Below are 21,493 nucleotides of genomic sequence, written 5' to 3' on the forward strand. Positions count from 1 at the left end.
ATATCTTGCAACTCACCTTCTCTACAGACCAAAGCTGTAGTCTAATTTTTCCTCTTTTTAAACCAATTCCACACTTCTAAGTATCCTTGCCATTTTCTATTTATTGACAAGAAATTCAGAGTATTTATGGTCTGGACCCCATAGAGATTTACATAATGAAAGTATAAAGATGTTTTTGATCTGTTCTGTATTATTTTCTAACAATTTTTTCTTTTTTTTTTTGATTGTTGCTGAGAACAGAGCAAGGTTTGCAAGGCTAGATTTTTCCACAACATCTCCCTTGAACATAACACTTCAGTCAGGCTTATCTTTGTTTATGAATAGCCACAGCTGTTCGCCCTTCAGTAATCTGGAATTCCACCTCTTTTTCTTGTAATTAACTTTTTCTCTTAGTAGCACTCCAATTTGACCAGTTTTGTTAATACTATCCCTGCAAATTTCTAATAGAGGAACCTCTCCAATTTTTTTCAGTATGGACTTACTGATTTAATATGGCTTTTGAAAGATTTTTCTCCCCAAATGCTTCTTTTAACACTCTATACCTACTGACCCTACAGACTTCCTGTTTCTGAGGAATCTGAAAAAGGTTTTTGCAAAGGCTGCAAAAATAACAAATTATCTGAGTTTTTCTTGTTCTATTACATTTATTTTAACACAGCTAATTTGATTTTTTTTGTTTGTGTATAAGGTTGGCTCCTGTTTCTGTGCTGTTTAATCTTTCTAAGGTTTTAAAGAATTGAAAAGACTAAACAAAAGCCTCGCCTCTGCCTTGCCTGCAAGCATTTAGTCTGCAAGGAACTCCTTTCGATTTCCTTTGTGAAAACTTCCTCATTTTTCTGTTCCACCCAAGCTAAACACCATCGATTTTCCTGTTTTCTCTTCCTAATTTGAGCCAATATATGGAAACAAAACAGAGCTTTACAGAGCTGTGTGTGTATCAAACTGCAATCCATGTTTAGTTTAGCGTCATAGCACTGATGTGTTTGCTTACCTGCACAAAAGCTCTTTTGTGTTCCTAAGGTGATGTGTGGATTTGGATTTATATCTACACATGACACCCGGGGGCTGCTGGAGCTCACATCGCTGAGGTTTATTTGCTGCCAGTCATTGTTCTCACAGCCATAATTGGGATCTCAGCTGCTTCTCTCATGCTCCAGGACTTTAAGGACAAAGGGCACTGTTTTATCCAAGCTTTGCGTGACTTGATGCAACACGGAAATTCCAGAATTCCTAAGAAGCGTGTGGAATACTGTTGCTCAGTGAGGAAGAAAACACATTTTCACCATCTGGCCTTCCCAAAAAACTGTATGCTAACAGCTAATAGAGTAAGTTTCACTAGGCAAATCGTTCTAAATCTTGTTTTTAATTAAGGTTTTAACACTCTTTCCATGCACGGAAGCCATGAAAACCTGGATCACCTGGCAATTAACACCAAATCCCCGGTAACAGACACACCGGCCGCCAAACGCCCCAGGCCTGGGCCTCAAGGTCAAGTGCTGGAACCTTCGCCAGGCCGGCCTCTCCCCACCTATTTCACCGAGAAAACGCCCACAGCCGCCTCGGTTCAGGTGACGGAGGCGGAACCGCCCGGGCACCCCCCACACGCACCGCCGCCATTTTACACCGGCAGCGCCCTCGGAAGCCACGGGCGCTCCCGGGGCTGATTGGTCCTGAGCAGAGCGCTCAGGGGGCTGCGACACCGGCCGGGGGGGATCGGGGGGAGCCGTGAAGGGACTGAAAACACCGCCCGCAGAGCGGGACCGGGACAGGAACAGGAACCGGGACCACCCCAGGGACCGGGACCGGGACAGCGCCCTCCCTTGGCATACGTGGCGGGTGGTCCCGCCCCTTCCTGCGCCGCCCTCCCAATCAGCGCGCGGGACGCGTTTTAAATGGCGGGGGCGGGGGCCGATGGCCGTTGGTGCCGCCATGGGCAGCGCTGAGGGCACAGGTAGGGCCGCGCTCCCTCGGGGCACTGACCGCCGCTCCCCGAGAGCTCCTGAGGGCACCGACTGCCGCTCCCCGGGGCTTGCCGTGTCCCTGTTCGGTCCCTCGCTGCGCGGCCTTGCGGTGGGGCGGGTCCCGGTCCCGCGGCGCCGGGGAACCGCCTTCTCTCTACCTCGTCGCCCCCCAGCTGCTCGCATCGCTGGCACTGTTTTATTCAGTCCCTTGCAGCTGTCTTTTCCTTGTGTTGTGGTTTTTAAAGCTCTTTATGTTAACCTCCCCGTCCTCTCCCCGGTGGCGCTTTTAAATTAATAAAGCTGGAGATGAACAATAAATGGGAGTCTTCCAAGACATCAGCCTGAAGTATAGGGGATGGTACTTTAACCTTTCATGCACCTGAAATTATTAAAATGCTTAAATAAAGTGATGTCTGGAACTGATGGAAGAGTAAAGGGATGGAAAAGTAACACTTCCAATGTACAGAAGAGAAAAAACTGTACAAGCTGGCCTCTGTAGTAGCAGCTGTATACTTTTTCCTTCCAAAGATGACTGATCCCTTCTCCAACAATTAAAGTCCTTAATACTTGCTAAAATACCACAGTGATTTGCAAAAGCAGCAGGGGGGGGGGTGTGGGGGGGAATCCAACTGTAAGAGATCACAGGCTAAGGGAGATAAAGACTTTAGTTCTTCCAAGTTGATGTTTGACAAGGAAGAAAGCAGAGGATACATGTACCTCAAAGCAGTTCGAATCCAGGACTCAAAGTTTTGGGAAAATCAGGCTGTTAATGCACATCTCATTGTACTCCTCAGAGCATGAATTTGGTGGAACCTGCTCCATGTTCTTGTAATCCCTAAAAAACTAATAAACGTAATCCTAGAATATAGCATTCCTGGGGAATATTTACATTTGCAGTGATATCATTGCCTAACAGTATTAGAGAACCTGGGCTTGTAAAAGAAGCTCCCGCTTTTCAGAAGAGTACGTGTCGTTTCTGATTATTGATAAACAGCATATCACAGCTTCATAAATTCATCAAGGATTGGAATTCCCGGCTACGAGGCCACATCCAAATTTGTTTTCCATTATATGAAAGAAAAAAGTAACCTGCCCAGCCTGTGGTACTTTAGTGCCCTTCAGCTCCCAAGTCCAGTTGTGCTGTGACTATGCTTGGACAATATGTTCAATATTTTGGGTGATTAGAATGGCCTGGCTGAGTTTGACCACCTCTGGTGGAGTCAAAGACATTTACAGGGTCTCCATCTTTAACTAACCATGTCCTTATTTCAGTGTCTTTCAGTTCTGACATGTTAATGTTTTACTTCTTAATAGATTGGGTTAGTGTTGCCAATGATCTTTTAAGGAGCTGTCACATAAACCTGCACATAAAGCATCTCTCAGAATGTGGTGCTGACGTGTTTGTTCGTCTTTACGAGTCAATCTTAGGAGAAAAAGTACCAGGTAGGAATGATAATTTTTAAATCTTTTTATTTTTGTCGCTGTGTATTCTGTAATGAAAAAAAAAAAAAGAAAAAAGTTTGTGCTTCGTATTTTGGAAAGATTTCATATAACCATATGATATTTGGGCTTTTCACCAAGTACAAGGTACTGAAAAAAATACTAATTTGTAAGTAGAAGTTAGAGTAGTTTAATTAAAGTACCTGCAATAAGCTGGCCATTTAGATAGCCTAAAATCTATTATTTCTTTTAAATAGATTTCATAGCTACTCCTAGGAGCCAGGAGGATGATGCACATAATGTACAAGCAGTAATAGATTCTCTGGCACTGGACTATTTGCAGGTCAGCTTGTCTCACATCACTGGTAAGTATTTGTTTTAATGAGACAAACACCAGCTGAGTATTTGTGTGGTTTAATTGGAATAATTTACAAGAACTGTGTGTTATACAGCATGCTTTCATACTTGCATGAAGGTCTTTATCCCACAGTGAATGTCATCAGAACACTGAACCCTTGCCTTGGACATCAGGTTATAAATTGAAACAGCAAGCAGAGAATAAATAAGAGGAAAATATCTCTGAATATTTTTCTTGTGAATGGAAGCAGTTATTGCATCAATAAACTTTCACTTAATAGAACTGAAAATATGCAAATTTAGGATGCTAAAAGATACCTTAAGCTTACATGTGTAGCCATAAACAAGTGATCAGTTGTCTTCTGAGCTGACACCTTCACAAGAATTCCCAAGCACTCTCCTCCAGAAAACTTGGAGAATTTTTCTTTTGTGAAGTACTAATTATTAATGTGTGGCATTACCTTCTCTTCAGGTGAGAACATTGTGAAAGGAGAGAGAGAATCTATCAAAAACCTCCTAGAAATATTTGATGGTTTGTTAGAGTATCTGACAGAAGCCAGTGAATCTTCTTCTCACACTGGAGGTAAGCAGACATGTAAACCCAAAGTGTTTCCAATGTAGCAAAGATTTATTTGGTGTTTTCCCCTTATTTATAACCTTGACAATGCAGAAAAGGAGAAAGACAAACTGACCTTGAGGGAGGAAATTTCAGTGGCCAAACTGAGTGTTTGCATTCCTTATTTTCATAAACAATAACAAAATAATTTCCCCCAAAACTTGTTAAAAGGGAAGAATTGGAGTACATTATCTTTCTGCTTCATTCTTGTGGCAGAAACCTACTCTAGACAATTCATCCTCTGTTAGCTGCTTTTCAGCCTGTCAGTCAAATGATTTAGGATTAGGACACAGGGAGGGAAATGTTGGCTTTAATTGGAACAATGAGCAAATGTCCCTTTTACTTACTGGCAGACAAGTGAGGTGGGTCCTGGGAGTAAACCCAGAGCAGGGGTTATTTTGAGGAAAATTCTAAATGGGAAGAGAAGCTGTTCAGCCCTGCAGAGGCATCTTAGTGCAACCTGAGCACTGGTCTCCCTGTCTTAGGGCTGATAAGAACTGTCACCACTGGCTGTTGCACCCTGTGAGAAAAGGGGAGAGCCCTTGGTGGCTGAGACAATTCCCTCCTGTCCTGTTCCACAGTGCATGGCAGGAAAAGGACAGTAGCAATTTTCAGTGCCTGTACTTCTGCTTTTCCCTTCCCTCAGACTGCCGCTGCTGTTACCCTGTTAGTGGCTCCAATTTTCTAGCTGTAAGTACAGGACTTAATTCTTTTGAGGAAGAAGGAAGATTTATTTATAATTGGAACAGTAGGATATGTGACAGTGCTATAATTTTTCAAAACTCACCACGCAAGTTGTGCCCCTCCCAAGGAGCATTACGTGGCAATTTAGATATTGCCATTGTAATGCTTCATTACTTTAAACTGTTTTGGTGATGTTGGAACTAATAGCTGTTAGTTTATAGGTGGAAGTAGTTTTCCTGAAAATAATTACCTCTTGGTTATTAACAGCTGAGGCAAATGTGCTGTCCAGTAATGAAACTCAAACTTCATCTCAAGAGCAGCTGGAAAGCAATGCTGGTCAACTTACAGAACATTCAATACTCTCATCAGCTGAAGGGTAAGAACAGTTCTGAATATTTGCATTGACATAAAGACTGACTATCTTTGTGTACCTGTAGAGGAACTAGTAAGTTTTTAGTAGTATGGAAACACAGTGATTACATATATCAAATGGAATGTGAGGTAACTCTCCTTTGGTCAGGCAGCAAGAAGGCTAAAATTAGATCCAGAACTTTTTTTGGAAGAGTGCTGATGGCGTTTTGTTTCCCTTAAGTTTACTTTACAAACTTTAATCAGTTCTAAACAATTGTATTTTAGCGACACTGAATTCGGTTTGTCTTTGTCACTCCTACCTTGCTTTGTCCTGTGGAAGGAGGGCTCGTGTCCCACACTGTCACAGCTCTTCTGCAGCTCCATCTCGTGGGCTGAAGGGGCAGAGACTTTGAGAGTAAATGTTTCATGGCTTTATGTTCCCCTTAGGTCCCAGTCAGAATATTTCATTCTAACCTGTGATACAGGTGGCTCAGAATCTACTGGTGAATTGATTAGACTTGGAGACACTGCTCATTCATTTTCCAGGAGAGAAGAAGGTGAGTTTGGGGGAAAAAACATTTAAGACCACTCTCTAGTAACACTTCTAGGCCTTTTTTTGTTGTTTGTTTTTTTTTTTTTCAAAGTTATTTCTTTCAGACAAATACTGTTTTAAATTCTTATTTTAGCAACCCACAATAAACAGATACCTGTAGTTGATCTTGCTGAAGTTAAAATTTCTGAAAGTAAGTGTTCCAGACACTATTTTTCATGACTCCTGAGCCACATTATCTGGATAAAGGTTTGTTGTTTGACTTCTAGTTCAGTTCTGCTCAAAAGGCATTTTGTCTTGTTCAGCAGAATAGGAGAATTCTGAAGACTTGATTTTATTTGATTTATTGCAGTATAAGATTATTTAGGACTGTAAAAAGACTTACTAAAGTTCATTCTCAAAGAAGACTTGTTAGGAGTGTGGGTGCCACTTCAAAGCATTACGGGTGGCTCTGAAACAAAAAATATGCAGACAACTTGAAGGAAGTTCATTCTTGTCTCCTATTTTCCTATAATAATATTCCTATTCTTATTGGTGGTTAATCTCTTCAAGTAGAAGCATAAAGGAATATTATGAATTGTGAACATTTCATTGACTGGAATTACAAGTAAGAATTTAACAGACCTATTTTGATCATAGTATGGATTGCTGACACCAAGTAATTAATGTAGCAGACAAAAAAATTGTCCATCTCAAGATGCTTTATAAATCTTAATTTAATCTTTTTCAACATCCACTTCTAGAATTTCAGTTTCCTATACTGTTACTGGCAGAAAAGGACAAGGGGGTGGAAGAATCTAAAAGCTCAGAGGCTTTTTCAACATTGCCCAGGCAGTTCTCTGAAGGTGAGATTGGAAAGGAAGATGCTGAGTATTGATTGTTCTGACAGCTCATCCACCTGATTTTGACTTAGGGGTGTAGGGAACTAAGGTGGTGCAGAGGAGAACTTTAGTAGTGGATAGAAACACTTAAAACAAATTCTTTTCAGAAATATGATATTTTAGGGTCCCAGAGCATGCAAAGTTTCATTATCCTGGGGTATTTCTGCTTAGCTGGGATTTGGCTTCAGCCAGGATTTTATTAATTGTGGCTTGTGGTGTTTTTTTTTCTTTTGCAGTTCAGTAAGAAAAATACTGAAAGTAAAAAGTCCTAGTGGAAGATCCTCACATCCAAAATCATGTTCTCAAGGCATAGAAATGTTACAGGACTGTCCTATGCCATCCAAGATGGCAGCTAATGTTAGATATTTAGATACTTCCCTTTAAAATTTATAGGCAATACACAAAACCATGTCCTGCTTTCACAGATTACATCTCAAGTTCTTTGTATGTGTCTCTTCAGGATGGATGGAGTCTGTTCATGCTGCTGAGCCTCACAAAGAGGGTTTGAGTGCCAGTGCTACAAAACTGGGGGAGCCCATCCAGCAAGCCATTCCTCTGCTCCCCCCCTTCCAGCCTTCACATCCTGGATGGAGAGATTACCACAGCTCAGACAGACAGGCAGCAGCTTTGGCAAGCAGTCAGGGAGTGAAAATTCCTACTGTAAGGAAAAACCTATCCTTTGATTATTTTTTTTATTATTTTTTTTAGTAACCAATACTGCTTTCATTTTAAAACCTAGTTCACTTGCAGAATGGGAGTAGTTGGTCTCTGAAGAACACTTCTGAATGTGTCAGAGTTTATCTCAGTTCAAAGAATTTTGGATTGTGGATTCATTCTTCACTAAGTGCCCAGAGAGGAATTTAATTTGAGGGGTGTGTTTATTTTATACACATGTACATACACATCCCCATAATCAATGTAACTGCACAGTTGACAGTATAGCAAACAAAATAATTATGGTGATTTTTATCTACTATAAAATCGGCATTGGTTTCCATTTGCAGACAAACCTAATGTATGACCTTCCTGTCAGCACTCTCCTGTGAATTTATAGAACACATGTTGCTTTTTGTTTCAGCTTGAAAAGTCACCTACTGAAAAATCTGATGATGTTTCTGGTAGTCTCCCTCTATCAAGAAAGATCCCTGGTGAGAGAAAATTTTGCTTCCTATAGGGGAACTCTTAAGTATCAAACATTGCATTTATTTTTACTGGCACCACAAGAAACATGGTTTTGAAACTACTAGTGCATTGCAGCCACAAGTTCATATTTCTATCTCTGTTTTATAGAGAAACAAAAATAGGTTACTTTTAATCTTTTCCCTGTGCTGGAAAAAAGTAATCCATGTCCTCAGTTCAACTCCTTTCTTAGTTAATCCTGTTAAGATGGGCCTGCACTACAGAAATCTCTTCCAGCAGATAACTCCCATGGCTGAGCTTATTCTGAGCAGAGAAACATGGACCAAACAAGCCAGTTTCAACTCTAAGAAAAAAAAAACCCATGAACTGCTATTGTAGAAAAGCTTTAGAAGCTGGTTTTTTTCAGTACTCATTTTCTCTGTTGCCTGGGAAACACTGCTTACCTTTCCAGTTTCCATAGCACTGCCATGACACTGAGCACTGAGGACTCCAGAGATTACCAAAAGGAATGTCTCAGCTGTGTCACCACCGTTGCTTTGTCATTCTCTTCTCTTTGAGTATCTCCTTGAATACCTCTTTGGATGCAAAGGCTGTGGCTCACACCTTGTTTTACCTTGTTCCCCACATCAGAAGGCACAGTGCAGCCTGAAGCATCACCTCACACTTACCTGTCATCTGCTGCAGTGGGATCAGGTGATGCTGAGGACAATGTGATAAAGGTACATGTTGCATCTTTAGTTATGGAAGTTCATTCAGTATTTTTGGATTTCTGCTTAATTCTCCTGGTATCTTGTGGCACTTTGGGCTTGCTTCAAACCTGCTTTGGTCTTGCTTTCCTTAATATACAATCAGTGTTGATAGACTATGACTATCTACAGTTTGTAAGTCACATCAATTCTTAGTTCTTTCTGGAGCTGTTTGCTCCAAAAAGTGCACGAGCCAACACCCAGAGAGTTCTAATTTATCACAACCAACCAGTCACTAGTTATCTTGCCTTTTAATCAAAAATACACAAAACACAAGAGTATAGTCACATCCTTTCTCTGAAGTGTATCAGCATTCTAAATTAGTAAGAATTTTAGGATTTTAGGGTTGTTCATCCTCCAATAAAACTTAGATTTATTTACTCCCTTATAAAGATCACTGTACTGCCTGGTTATATTGTTTCATTTTATTTTATTGCTTTGTCCTTTGCTTTTCAAAAACTGAATAATGCAAAGCCCACAAATGGATCAGGAGATGCCATTCTGTGCCCATAGAAATGTGTCTATGTAGGAAATTTCTTGCTCTGGAAACACTATTTTTGCCTTCTGCAACCACAAGAGGTACTCACAGACTCCACTTGTTCCTATAGTTTCAACAGCTTTTACTTCTGCATTGTCTGTTTAAAACATTGTCTCTGTTTGAAACTCGTTTTCCATGGGTGCCTGTCCAAGTCCATGCATGGCAACCCCAAATTACTGCTGCTTGAACAGAGAAGTTCCCAGGCAGTACCAAACCAGTGTAACTAAGTGGCACAAGGACACAAATGTTCTCTTTTGGCTCTCTGTGAGTTGCAGCTCAGTCTGTACTCAGTGAAATTCAGCTTATTTCCATTGCCTGGCATCAGTCCCAGGCTAATGAGGGGTACTCACCACTTAACCTAGACCTTGTTCTGGTTCACTGGCTGAGCTGTAGATGATTCTTGAACTAATATTCTACATTTTTGCTGCTCTATTGCTTTAAACATTATTTCTCTAAAGCACACTATCTTCAGTCAGGGACCTGGAAATATAGCTATTTTTATATGTCTGTATCCACAGGGTTTGAGATGATTCTATAAAAGCTGTTGTATCATCTCTCTGCTCATGTGATCTATAAGATTTTAATAAAATATCAATTTACTACTTTTCCTAGGTTCCTCTGGTACCTGAGCCTTCTACATCTGTGTCCTCTTTAGATGAAAAATTCTCACTACATGTTGAACAATTAACACAAATTCCAAGACCTGAATCCAGGTACCTGCCTAGAACACCAAGGCAAGTTCAGTTTTTTGGTCCTGAACCACACCAGCACTTTAATTTCCATGGCCATCCAGCCCCACTCTCCTTTTTAAATAAGATCTCTTCTTCCTTGGCTGTGTGACAGTAAAAGATTAATGTTAATAGAAAGATTTCCTGTTTCTCTTGACATATATTCATGTTCTTAAATATAGTTATAGGCACTTACACATTCAGCTTCTACTTAATCCTATAAAAATGTGCATATGCAAAAAGTATGGGAATTGTGTGAGATAATACTTCAAGTTTTTAGTATAGAAATGAAATCTGTTTTCTGCTTTAGCAGATACGAAAATTCTACCGCAGATTCATTTGAAGGTTCCCTTTCCCAGGGACCAGCAGAGAAGAAGCTTCCTGAGCAAGAGCTTCATGAAGCATCAGAAAAAGTGTCTCGCAGGCTCAATGAACTGGATTTGGTAAGTGCAGTCTCTTTGTTGGGCTGAGCAGCCTGGCTTTAGTCATGACAGTGGAGAGAACAAGAATATAAATTTAACATGGATGAAATGAAAATCCACAGCTCACTCTGGCTTTAGTTCATTCAAAATTTAGAACTGTCTGTTGAACCTGACTCCCCCTCAAAAAAACATGTATCCCTCAGATGTTAAAGAGAGCTTTGGGTGAGTGCAGCAGAGAAGAGCTGACAGATGAAGACAACCTGTCCCAGCACAGTGACAGTGTCATGGACTATGGCCACAGGACAGCTGGGAGAGGTAACCATTCTGATGCCAGTTAAGTATTGGGGTGGAAAAGAATATAAAAAACCCCTTTCCATGTAAAGCTGATACACTGAATTACTCAGAGTTAATTACTAAGTTTTGTATTGTTTGTTCACTTATATTTTGTCTCTGATCCAAACCCGAGCAACAGTAACAGAATTACAACCAAGTTCCTATTTAACACTTAAATAGCTATGGTAAAACTGTACCAAAAATACAAGGCAAACACAGCTGCAGTAAAAAATGTACACAAAGTGGGGGGAGGGACAGAATACAATCTCCCAGGACTGTGGTTCTGAAACGAGGGCCTGCTCACAATTACACCTCACTGTTTTTTTTGTCTCAAATTAGCTCCGAGGTACCCAAACAGGCCCCGATCCCTTTCTCCACCCTCACATTTATATCAGCACCAGGAAGATAAACTTTGTGGTAATGAACATATAAAGACAATCCGCTGCCAGCTGCAAAGAGAAAGGGATGAAAGAACAAGAAAAGCAAAGGTAATTTCTAGGTTAGACTTTCTGGTAATTCTTACCAACAGTTATGCTAAACCCATGAAAAATGCTCTTACTTGATGGAGAATCTGGCCTTCTTTAGTAATCATATGCTGTTGTATCTGTACCTGCTGAGGAAGAGACTTTAAACCTCAAATTTTGCAAAAAGAGTTTAAAGTGGAAGAAGCTCCTTTGACCCACACAGCAAACAAGTTAATGAGCTGGTTGTATGGACTGATTATTTCCTTTGACAAGTCCTTCTGTTTTTATTTTCTAGGTGGTCAATAAAGCTTATGAAGATGAACTAAGGATTTATGAAGCCAAGGAGAGGCTTAAACTTTGCAAGCTCAGAGAAGTCCTCAGGGAAATTGTAGGTGATGCACTGTGGGGATTGTTGGTTGTGTTTTGTTTGGTTGGTTTTTTCCTTTTCAAATCTGCCTGGATGATCTGTGCAGGCACTTTTGGGTACAAAAACCCCTTGTAACTTGTCACAGTTACAGCACTGTGTGCTACTGAAGTAGTGACTTAGTAGTGTTAAGTGCTGCAGAAGAGCTGAGGTTATGCAATAATGATATTTAACCTTTATTTGAACCCTGACCTGCATTTGGTGAATTCTGGCCTTCTGGAGAACCCAGTGCAATATGTCCAAGTTCTCATTCTAAAGTTTCAAAGACATTTAAGCTCTGATGGCCAAACTGTGTTCTATCAGTCTTTCCCTTCTCATACCTGTTCTCCATCTGTTTTACATCTGCTCCTAAGGAACAAGAATACAAAGAAAACATCTTTAAAGAACCTCCAAAAGTGTCTCAGCCAGTGAAAGTTTATTCTAGAAAAACCACACCTCGGATTCCCAAATACAGCCAGTGGATTCCAAAACGAGGGGCCATGAAGCCAAAGCAAGCAGATCCAAGTAAGAACTGCAAAACTATACTTGGTGGAAAACTGGCATCTTTTGAAAGCATGTGTTGAACTCCAAGAATAAAGGCACCAGTCCAACATATACCAGGCAGCTGCAGCATTTTCCCCTTCTTCTGACCTCTATATGTCTGGAATTTTTGTTAGGGAAGATAATGCTCTAAGTAAATGTAAGCCATCAATGCACAATCAAACTGTGACCCATTTGCTACTTCCTTAAAATCCCTTGGATTATTTTCAGGGCTTGTTTCCATTACTGCTACTCCTGTGCTTGTTCCACTACAGTCTGAGGTCTCCTTCTGTTCTTTTTCTGAGCATGTATCAGATTTAAAATTGGGCCTTTGGCTTGAGCTGAGCCACATGCAGGTAACGGGAGGATCTGTCAGGACCCTGCCATTGTGTTATTAATGCTGCCACTGGTTTTGCTGGGCAAGTGATGCTCCAAGAACAGCCAGGATGCAAATCCCAGGCTCAGTTTTGGTAACCAGCACTGTGTGTGCTTATAGATCCCCTACATGCCTGGGTGTTGCTCAGCTACACTGCCTGATTTTTTTTTCCCAGTTTTTAAGGGGCATGTACTTGGTAAATACCCTTTTGTTTCATCTCCCCATCATCTTTTCCTGCCAGAAAGATCAAAGATGTACTGGGAACGAGCTGGTTGCAAACCAGTTTATTTTGCACTTGTTTACTTGACCTGGATCTGTCATTACTCCTGTGGTGTTGGCATTATTTTAAGTTGCTGCAACCAGAGAGAGAGGGACAGCTAAAGAAATCACTGATAGTAATGGTCAGAACCAGATGAAGAAAGAGGGGGATACATGTCTTAACTGTATGTGGTGGCGAGAGGGAAATAACACCTGAGCTCTAAAAGCAATTCTTCAGAAAAAACAACAAAGGGTTGGGATTAGTCTCTGCTGCTGGACTGGCAGGATGATGTTATGTCCTGCCGGGTTCAGCCTGACAACACTGTAACAGCAGGATGGTGTTTTATAGAGAATTCAATATAAAATATTTCATAACTTAGTCTGGACAAATTTACCACTAAATGTATTCTGCAGGAATTTACTGCTTACATCTGTCTTTACCTTGCAGTGATGATAAGGGACAACGACCTCCTGGTGAAGCTGCTGGAAGAGTTTCCCTCCCTGCACATTTCCCACCGCACTCTGAATAAAATGTGGGAGCGGCAGCTCGCACAGACAGAGCACCTGCAGGCAGCTCCTGGCAGGCCTAGACCCAAACTCCTGAATGAAGTGAGTGTTCTCCTTTTACCTGCTGAGTGTCAGCAGAGAAATCCTGACACAGCATCAGCAGCCACGTGCAGCACAGACAGGGCACCTGCACACCGTGGAAGGCTGGATGGCTGAGCTGGGTTAAACAGGGATGTACAGATTTAGAGACATGGATTCAACTTATCAGCCACTGGAATATAATGGTCCTTTTTTATCCTTGTTTCTCTAGCCTGGGGTTGCTATTGCCTTTCTAAAAGCACTTTGTGGTTTCAAGTGCTAGTTCTGAACAGTCTTAGTTTAAAGGTTAGTTGTTAGATACAAAAGTTGATTAACTTCTATGTGGTAACTCTCAAAGACCAAAACACAGCAGAGGCAATGTTTAAACCTCCAATATACAACAGCTTGTCCTGCAGAATGATGGAAGTAATCAGCTTTTTTTTTAAACCTCCAGGTTCAACAAGCCCTGAGGAAGCAAGAGCTTCTCGCTGCAATTATTAAAAAAGATCAAGAGCACAGCAAGAGACTGGTATGTTCTTTGGAGGGTATTTGTTACATAATACATTCATGATGAGCTATCTAGAATGCATATTCCTTGGTCAGGAAAGTGGCTTTTTATCTTATGACAGTTTTATGCCTGTTGAGTAGCTGGGGTCTCAAATGCCATGTGATGTTTGTTGTGTGGCTACTGGGGTCATGGGAATGGACTATTATTTTTATTACACCGCATTGTTGCTTTAAAAGGTCAAATTCTAGAACTGTGCAAGGAGGAGAACCTTCAGGCTCTGGGTGTTGCAGCTCCCATGGCAGCACTGACTCCAAAATTCTGTAGTGCCTCTACTGTGCTACACCAGTGGTGACAAAAGCTTTAAATCACAACTGCAGTGTAAAACTGGGGTGTGGGGAAGAACCCTAATTAATTAGCAACGATTAACAAAGCAATACCTGTTGGCAGTTTGGCCTTACAGCTGCTTGTTCTCCTTTTAGCACGAATTCAAGACCCGCATCTCCCGCCAGATCTGGGCTCAGAACAAAGTGACAGAGAAACGGCAGCAAGTGGCTCGAGCCAGGAGATACTACGAGGATTACAGGGTGCAGCTGAGGGCCAAGCTGATGAGAGCCAGGACACGGGAGGAGAAGGTGGGGACAACATTCCTGCTCTGCAATTCCTTTGTGTTTGCACCCCAGTGCTGAGCACCTTTCATCCAGTAGCTCAACTAATCCTACAAGTAGAGAGCAAGTGAAGTGACCAGAGCAGAGCCAGGATTAAGTGGCTGGTCAGTCACTGATGAAACAGTTCCTTCTCTGGGAACATGGATACAGTGTAAGGCAAATCCCTGTGGAACAAGAAAAGCTTCTTCAGGTTAAAAGGAGAGGAAGGTGAAGTATTAGTATGGAAAACCAGGGCTGGTAACGTGAAAAATTGGGGAAATGAGTTTTCAGAAATAGTAGGATTAAGAAGTTGTTCCTATAGTTACTATCCAAAGAAAACAATCTAAATCTTCAGTTAAGATGATGATCAAACAGCAACTTTGTTATTCAGTTGTGTTTGTTAAACAAAGTGGACTTGTGACAGATATGATCTCTAATTAGGGCTGGACATCAGGGAGAAGGAAAGCAAGGAGAGCTGTTAGACTTTGCAAGAGCAGATACAAAACTGTCACCTTTTAAAATAAAAGATTAGAAGTTTAGTGCATAATCCACTGTTAGTGATTTGGGAACTGTTTGCCTCAAGCTGTGAGCTACAGCTGGTAAGTGTTCTTGTGTAGAAATGGAAAGCCTGAGTCCAGACTGGATTTCCTGCTGCTGGAAATCTGGATGAAGGTCCTGAAATGAGACTCAGAATGCAGGGTGGGCTGTAAATCACAGTGCATGTTCAAAGGCCCTGGCTTGTGCTGTCGGGTCATATGACTAACCTGACATGAAAAAATTATTTTATCTCCCAGAATTTCAGCTAAATGAGTAATACAAACCCAGCTCAGCTGTATCTGCACCACCATTCCTAGCTGCACAACTGGACTTTTTCCTGGGCAGTGGCCTATCCTCCTGTGATCACCATTCCAGCAGGAGATGCAGCAGCTGAAAAATGTAACCGTATACTTACAGGTTTCTGGGAAAGTTTCAGGTTTGCTTTTCTTAATTGCTGGCAGATATTTAAAAACTTATTTGAAGAAGGCTTAGAAATTCAGAAGCAAAGACTGAGGGACCTGAGAGCATACGCTCAGGAGAAGCGTGATGAGCAACGGAGGGAACACCAGAACGAGCTGGAGTCCATGGAGAACTACTACAAGGGTCAGGTAAAGCTTGATCTGCCTCAGGCAGCTCCTATTTTTACATTAGAAGTCTTTCTTTTCTTTAATTGGTTCAACTCACACATGTGTTATGCTTAGTTTGCCATGCTAGCAGAAGCTATATCTCAAGAATTCCAAAAAATCCAAACCAGGGAGAAAGCACAAGCACAGGTGAGTCTTCTCAATTTTGTCTCGTTGTGTTTTCTTTTTACATGCTGTGGCTAATGTCAGGGGTTTTTTTTTAGATGCTACAGAAATCAAAAAGAGAACTGAGATCAAAGATGGAAAAGGAAATACAGCAACTGCAAGCAGCAATCATGCACAATGATGATGACACCTTTTTTCAAGAACTAGAAGCAGACAGACTGAGGTCTAGACTTCAGATGGCTTCCTTCCAGTACAGCCAGGGCCATTTCTTTTAAGACTTAGGTAAATGTCACTGGCTAAGATGATGAGACTCTTTGAGAGCTGCTGGAATGGGAAGATGATGTGTGGCTGTTTTTTTCTCCAGAACATTTGGTCTGTCACTTTGACCTGTCGGGGGTGTAGCTGCTGGGAACTGGGATCCCCACAGCACTTTTATGGTCACCAATAAAGTTTTTGAAGTACTTTCTACCTTCTTAGCAAGGCTGGGATAATGTTGAGCTCTACCCAAAGGCAGTGGGATGGAGTCAGAGTGCTTTATCCTGGTGGAACAGTTGGATGCTGAGCCTCCTCTGCATCTGTGCTGGGGCTGTTGTTGCTAAGCCACACTAACACCATTAGCCAGAAGTTACTGGATTGGAAAGCTCACAAAGAACAAGAAGATCTTTAAAAGAACATCAGAGGTTCAAGTTTCCTGTGAAAGGCCAAGTTAGAGAATGGCTGCAATAAACCTGACATAAAAAGATCAGGAATTCAGATACACTAAGTGAGGGAGGACTGACTCTTATTCCATTACTTCTTCCATTCAATACTGTGTTTGCAGTGTTGGTGTTGCTGGCCTGCACAAAATAAAGGCACATAAAATACTCCCCCCACGCTACAAATGCATTGGGAAAAGTACTTTGAAATAGAAAACAATGAAGATTCTTCTAAAGCAGTAAAAGATGAGCTTCTGCAAGAGCTGAATGCTGGGAAGGAGCTGTGGCCATTACTGATACAGTTTCCTCTGCCTGACAAAATTTAAAATTTTAAGTAGTTTATCTTAGTAATGAGGATGAACTAAAGTTTCATTTTAAACAGGCTCTAGGAGAAGAGTTCTTGCTTGAAACTGCTGTGTGAGAAGTGACAGAGATATAGTTATTAATTGCATTATACTCACAATATTTGAAGGTTGCCATGAGGTGGTGTCTGATGGAACTGACAACACACAGGGAATTCAGACTCATGCACTGAAAGGAAAAAGAACTAAACAGGAAAAAAAAAGACCTCAGCAGCTGGAGAAGCTTCTTTTACAGATTAAACACACCAGCCAGCAGTTAGAGCATGAGATACTTCACCTCAAAAATACAGACCCAAAAAATACACACACCAAAAACCAGAAACACAAACCCTGCCTTTTCCAACCCTTTCCAGGGAGTTGCTTTAAGCCTGGCTGACTTGAAGTCTCTAAGGGACAACACTTACCAGCTAAGTTGATGAAATTTAGCAAGTATTTACCAAATTTACCTTTTTTTTTTTCCCCTGAAGGAAGATGGTTTAGCTTTGCTGAGTTTTGAGAGGAGCCATCTGTTCACCAACGCCAGGATAATGCCAGGACATGAGAGCCAGAAGTAAGACCTCTTGTGCTTGACTAGAACATTCTTGTTCTAGTCTAGAACATTCTTGTTCTTGAAGAGAGTCCTTTCTGTAGGTACCAGCACACAGAAAGACACCAAGTTTTAAGTGTCTTCTCCTGAAACAAAGTCGAGTTACTTAAAAATGACAGTTTACATTTTAAAGATTTAATTAATAAAAACTTCAAACTTTTAAAACCATTGATGCTGTGACAGTGCAAACAGCATACAATTTATTGCTCAACTTCTGCATGGGTACATACATTAAGTACTTAAAAACCATTTTATACAGATTTTGTTTGTTGTTGTTGTTAAAGCTCATGTAACAGCTGGGTGAAAATACAATGATACCAACGCTAAAACACTCGGTAATAAATACAATGGAAATGATAAACTAAGAACTGTCAGTTTGTGGAGGAGTAATTACACTTGGATAAACTAATTACAACTACAGACAAAGCTCTGAGGATGTGGCAGAGCCAGGACTTACTACATAGTGTAAAGTACAACCAGTGGCACCTGGTAACGGTGTGGTGCTGTTTCAAACCCAAAGCCATCAGAACATGCTACATCCAGCTGGAGGATGACAGAGAAGCAAAGCTTTGACTTCCATCAATGCAGCCAGTTCAAATGCACCAGAAGTTCAATACAGATGTAGTGTTGGAGACCAGCAATTTAAAAAAAAAAAAAAAAAAAAAGTGTGCTCTGGACTTTAGTACAACACAAAAAATTTTGGTACAAATAAATCAGTTTAGGGAAACTGAAACTATGTGCAAAAAAAAAAAAATTAGAATACATACTGTACAAAGCACCATTACAAAACTCTTTACACCGAGAAATTAAATCCTCTGAAACTCAACTGTGTATATTTGAAATCTACAAAAGTCACTGTTCATAATTAAACATTCATCATGAAAAGCAACAGCATAAAACCATGATGTGACATCTCTCTAAAACAACTAAAGACTGGATAAAGTAAAACCCAGTAAGAGGGACACATTGAAATAAATATTCACATTAATCATGGGGTGAAAGTCCAAGGTTAAAATGCAATATTAGGCTTAGCACCTTTTTTGAGGGGAAAGTAGCTGACATGATCTTAAAACAAAATTTTGCAAAGGAATCAACCCTTTACCATTTTCAGATGAACATCTGACTGGGTGATGAGGTGCTTTAGGTTAAAGCTCTCAGACTTTATGAAGGTAGAAAGGCACTCAAAATACTTGGTATATTCATCCTCATCTGTCAGCTATGGAAAGTCCAATGTAGATTTGTCTAGCTTTGCCTATAATATATTAAATTTAAAATATTTATCTGTGGCAGTTAAAAAAAATTCTCTGTGCCATAAGAAAACGTTTGGTAGAAAAACAGATGTACTGCTAAGGCTGCTGTGAAAATGAACGTAACCATCGGCTGGTCTCGGGTCTGTGTTCTGCAGAGCTCATCTCCTCCCTCCTCAGAAATGCTTTCATGACATCAGGGTGGCCAGAACTGTGTCCAATAAACCTACCAGGCTCAGGGAGCAGGATCCTGGGAGGGGTCAGGAGACAGGGCAGGGACAGAGCTGGGCTGGGCTGTCTGGCACAAATCCCCCGAGTCACCTCACAGGGCCCCGACTTCTCCCAGAAGCTGGAGCAAACCACATTTTACATCTGCCATAAAGTCTCTCCTGACCAGGGAGCAGCAAGAGCAGGGGAAAATAAAAACAAAACTCACTTCTACAACACTGGAGTGTCCTGTGAAGGGGAGTCACAGGAACCTGTGTCTGTAAAATGCCTGTGACTCCATCACACCCCAGCACGTGCAGGGGGTGAGCAGAGGCTCTGGAGCTTGTTCCCAACCATGGGCAGAGTTGTCAGTGAGGAACACACTGGGCAACAACCACCTGCTTTGCTCTCCCAGGCCCCTGGACTGACACAGCAGCAGCTTCTCTGGTACCAGAATTACCTGGAAGTCGTGAATTAGGGAGCCCAATGTGGATGCAAAAACACCACCAGCCCTTCAACAGGAGTGCAAGAGTCCCTTGACATTAAAAAAGAAAAGGATCTGATCTATCTCAAACCTGGCTGTCAAACCAAGTCTCTTGGCTTTCTGTTCACATCCCTAAGTATCCTCACCCTGCAGCCAGCCCGGAATGGGAAACAAGTCCCTCAGAACAACCCTGCCAGCAACAGCTGTACAAAAAAAATAATCCAGTGAACATGTGGCTTTGGCTCACCAGATTCTCACCACAAGTCTACAAAAGTAGTCCCTTGCCCACTATTCTAATACACAACATCCAGCAGCAGTGCACTCACTGTGGCAGTCAGACTTGGCAGAACAAAACTGAGCTCAAGCTCCACAGAACAAACAGAAAATGAGCTGGTTCACTGTGACTTCCACTGCAAACATGGAACAGCTGCTTCCATCCCATCCCTTCAGCATTTCCAACACCTCTCACTTTCTTCTCATTGGCCATGTAAAAATAGTGCAGGTTTGGTGTTGAATTGTAACCCGAGTTACGAAACCACAACTCTGATTGCAAAAAAAATCCTCTACTTATCCCAAACATCCTCATGGCTGAGAGGACAATGGCACCATCTCTTGAGCAGCCTCCTTTATCCACACACCACGAGCAGGTCAGACAGATCTTAACTGAGAATTTCCAAACTAACATCAAAGTTCAGTTCCCTCTACTGGTAGTGCATTTTATTCCCCTTTGAAGAGATCAACCCATGTAATAATTCATATATATACTTACTTCCATCCCTACAATCAATAAATTATGTGCTCTTACGACCCCATTTCCAAAGCACATTACACGTATTTCAGTCAATACACCATTTTTCCTTAGTTGTAACTTAAACCCACGTGTCATGAGCAGCTGGACAAAGATTACAACGTGTTTTACCTGATAAATCTTTAGCATCAACAAATACAGAACATGATTTGGCTGCATTCAAACAAACTTTGGTTGACTGGACAGGGTGGGTTCTGAAAGGAACTGCCCAGAGGCTTCTGCTGGCAAAGCCCAGCAGCTCTTCAAGAGCTGAAAAATGCAGTGTTTCAATTTAAAGTCAAAAGCAACAAAAAATACTCTTGACAGACTCGTTAGAAAAAAGGTTGTTTTTAAAAAAAATCCAAACATCTACTGTTCATTAAAAAAGGTTATTCCACATGTTAACACCAGGACTGTACAAACACAGTCTGTGTCACTCCCACTAGAAATTCTGCTGGAGGAATCTGACAAGTGATATAAATAGGACCCCAAAACGTTCGGAATTCATGCTTGAAAAATATAAAAAACCCCCTTGTGGCAACATTTACCTTGAATTTACATTGCAGAATATAATGTTTTACTATAAGAAAATGCAGTTAACATGTAAGTGGCTTTAATTAAAAAGGTTAATGATTCTTTCAGCCAATTTTATGCAAAGTTAGAATAATCCAAAATATTTTTTTTTTCCAAAAATAGCAGGTATAGATGCTGTTCAGTATCATACATTTAAAACAGGCTGAAACGTGACTTGTACCGACTGCTGAAGTTGTGTCTTGGTATCTGAGAATAGAAATCAGGTAGGCAAATATAATAGATTACCTCTTACAAAAATAGTAGTAGTCTTTAAGTATAGAATACTGCTTAACTGTTGAAATGTAGGAAAAGTCAGCATTCTGTATGTTCAAGATATTAGTTTTTAATAGCAGCTGAATGATCCTATGGCAGGAACCACAGAACCCATTTTCTTGAAATAAAAAATAATAATAAAAAAAAATTTAAAAAAAAAAAATCCAAGGTTGTCCTTTCCCTCCCAGTGTCCTAGTGTAGAAAAGGGAAAGTTTCCTGTATTTCAAGCATTTCTTGAGTCTTGGCTGAGGGAAGGAAGGGCTGTCTGGCTGACAGGAGTATAAATAGAGTCTGGGAGAGGCTGGGAAGGGTCATTCCACAGCGAAGCCACAGGTCTCCTCGATGGCCGTGAGCAGCTTCTCGTAGAGCTTCTCGTAGCTCTCGTACGGGGGAATGTCGATCCTGTTGAAGCTGAGGGGGGAACAGAGAGGATTCAGCTGCCTGAGCTCCAAAACCCACCTGCAAAGG

General features: G+C 41.2%; 2 protein-coding genes across 5 annotated transcripts in view; one reads left to right on the forward strand and one right to left on the reverse strand.

Moving 5' to 3' along the window:
* Window positions 1-1,649: 1,649 nt before the first annotated feature.
* On the forward strand, window positions 1,650-18,156 carry CEP95 (centrosomal protein 95). 4 transcript variants are annotated; one of them, XM_032706545.1, is made up of 23 exons: window positions 1,650-1,951; window positions 3,276-3,404; window positions 3,659-3,766; window positions 4,231-4,341; window positions 5,326-5,434; window positions 5,857-5,966; window positions 6,703-6,824; window positions 7,300-7,500; window positions 7,919-7,988; window positions 8,611-8,699; window positions 9,877-9,998; window positions 10,303-10,435; window positions 10,618-10,729; window positions 11,087-11,235; window positions 11,507-11,599; window positions 11,989-12,139; window positions 13,237-13,397; window positions 13,828-13,902; window positions 14,361-14,513; window positions 15,524-15,670; window positions 15,764-15,835; window positions 15,910-16,093; window positions 17,336-18,156. In XM_032706545.1, exons 1-22 carry the CDS (start codon window positions 1,912-1,914, stop codon window positions 16,084-16,086), a joined length of 2,634 nt encoding a protein of 877 aa, XP_032562436.1. In that variant the 5' UTR covers window positions 1,650-1,911; the 3' UTR covers window positions 16,087-16,093; window positions 17,336-18,156. The 4 variants fall into 4 exon arrangements, with proteins under 4 accessions (XP_032562436.1, XP_032562435.1, XP_032562437.1 ...); XM_032706544.1 differs by having other exon boundaries at window positions 15,910-18,156; XM_032706546.1 differs by having other exon boundaries at window positions 10,306-10,435; window positions 15,910-18,156.
* Window positions 17,616-21,493, reverse strand: part of SMURF2 (SMAD specific E3 ubiquitin protein ligase 2) — a 59,056-nt gene continuing 55,178 nt past the window's right edge. The window contains exon 19 of the mRNA XM_032706548.1: window positions 17,616-21,436. Within this exon, the coding sequence (XP_032562439.1) occupies window positions 21,337-21,436 (100 nt within the window). The 3' untranslated portion in view covers window positions 17,616-21,336. The remainder of the gene's footprint in view (window positions 21,437-21,493) is intronic.

Source organism: Chiroxiphia lanceolata, chromosome 19, assembly GCF_009829145.1.
Source record: "Chiroxiphia lanceolata isolate bChiLan1 chromosome 19, bChiLan1.pri, whole genome shotgun sequence".
NCBI classification, from domain to species: Eukaryota; Metazoa; Chordata; class Aves; order Passeriformes; family Pipridae; genus Chiroxiphia; species Chiroxiphia lanceolata.

Excerpts from the sequence above, each read along its gene's own strand:
- CEP95 (XM_032706544.1), top strand. The coding sequence starts at position 1,912 with ATGGCCGTTGGTGCCGCCATGGGCAGCGCTGAGGGCACAG. Across the intron at positions 8,700-9,876 it reads CTGAGGACAATGTGATAAAG|GTTCCTCTGGTACCTGAGCC; the intron begins GTACATGTTGCA and ends TACTTTTCCTAG. Across the intron at positions 10,436-10,617 it reads GGCTCAATGAACTGGATTTG|ATGTTAAAGAGAGCTTTGGG; the intron begins GTAAGTGCAGTC and ends TGTATCCCTCAG.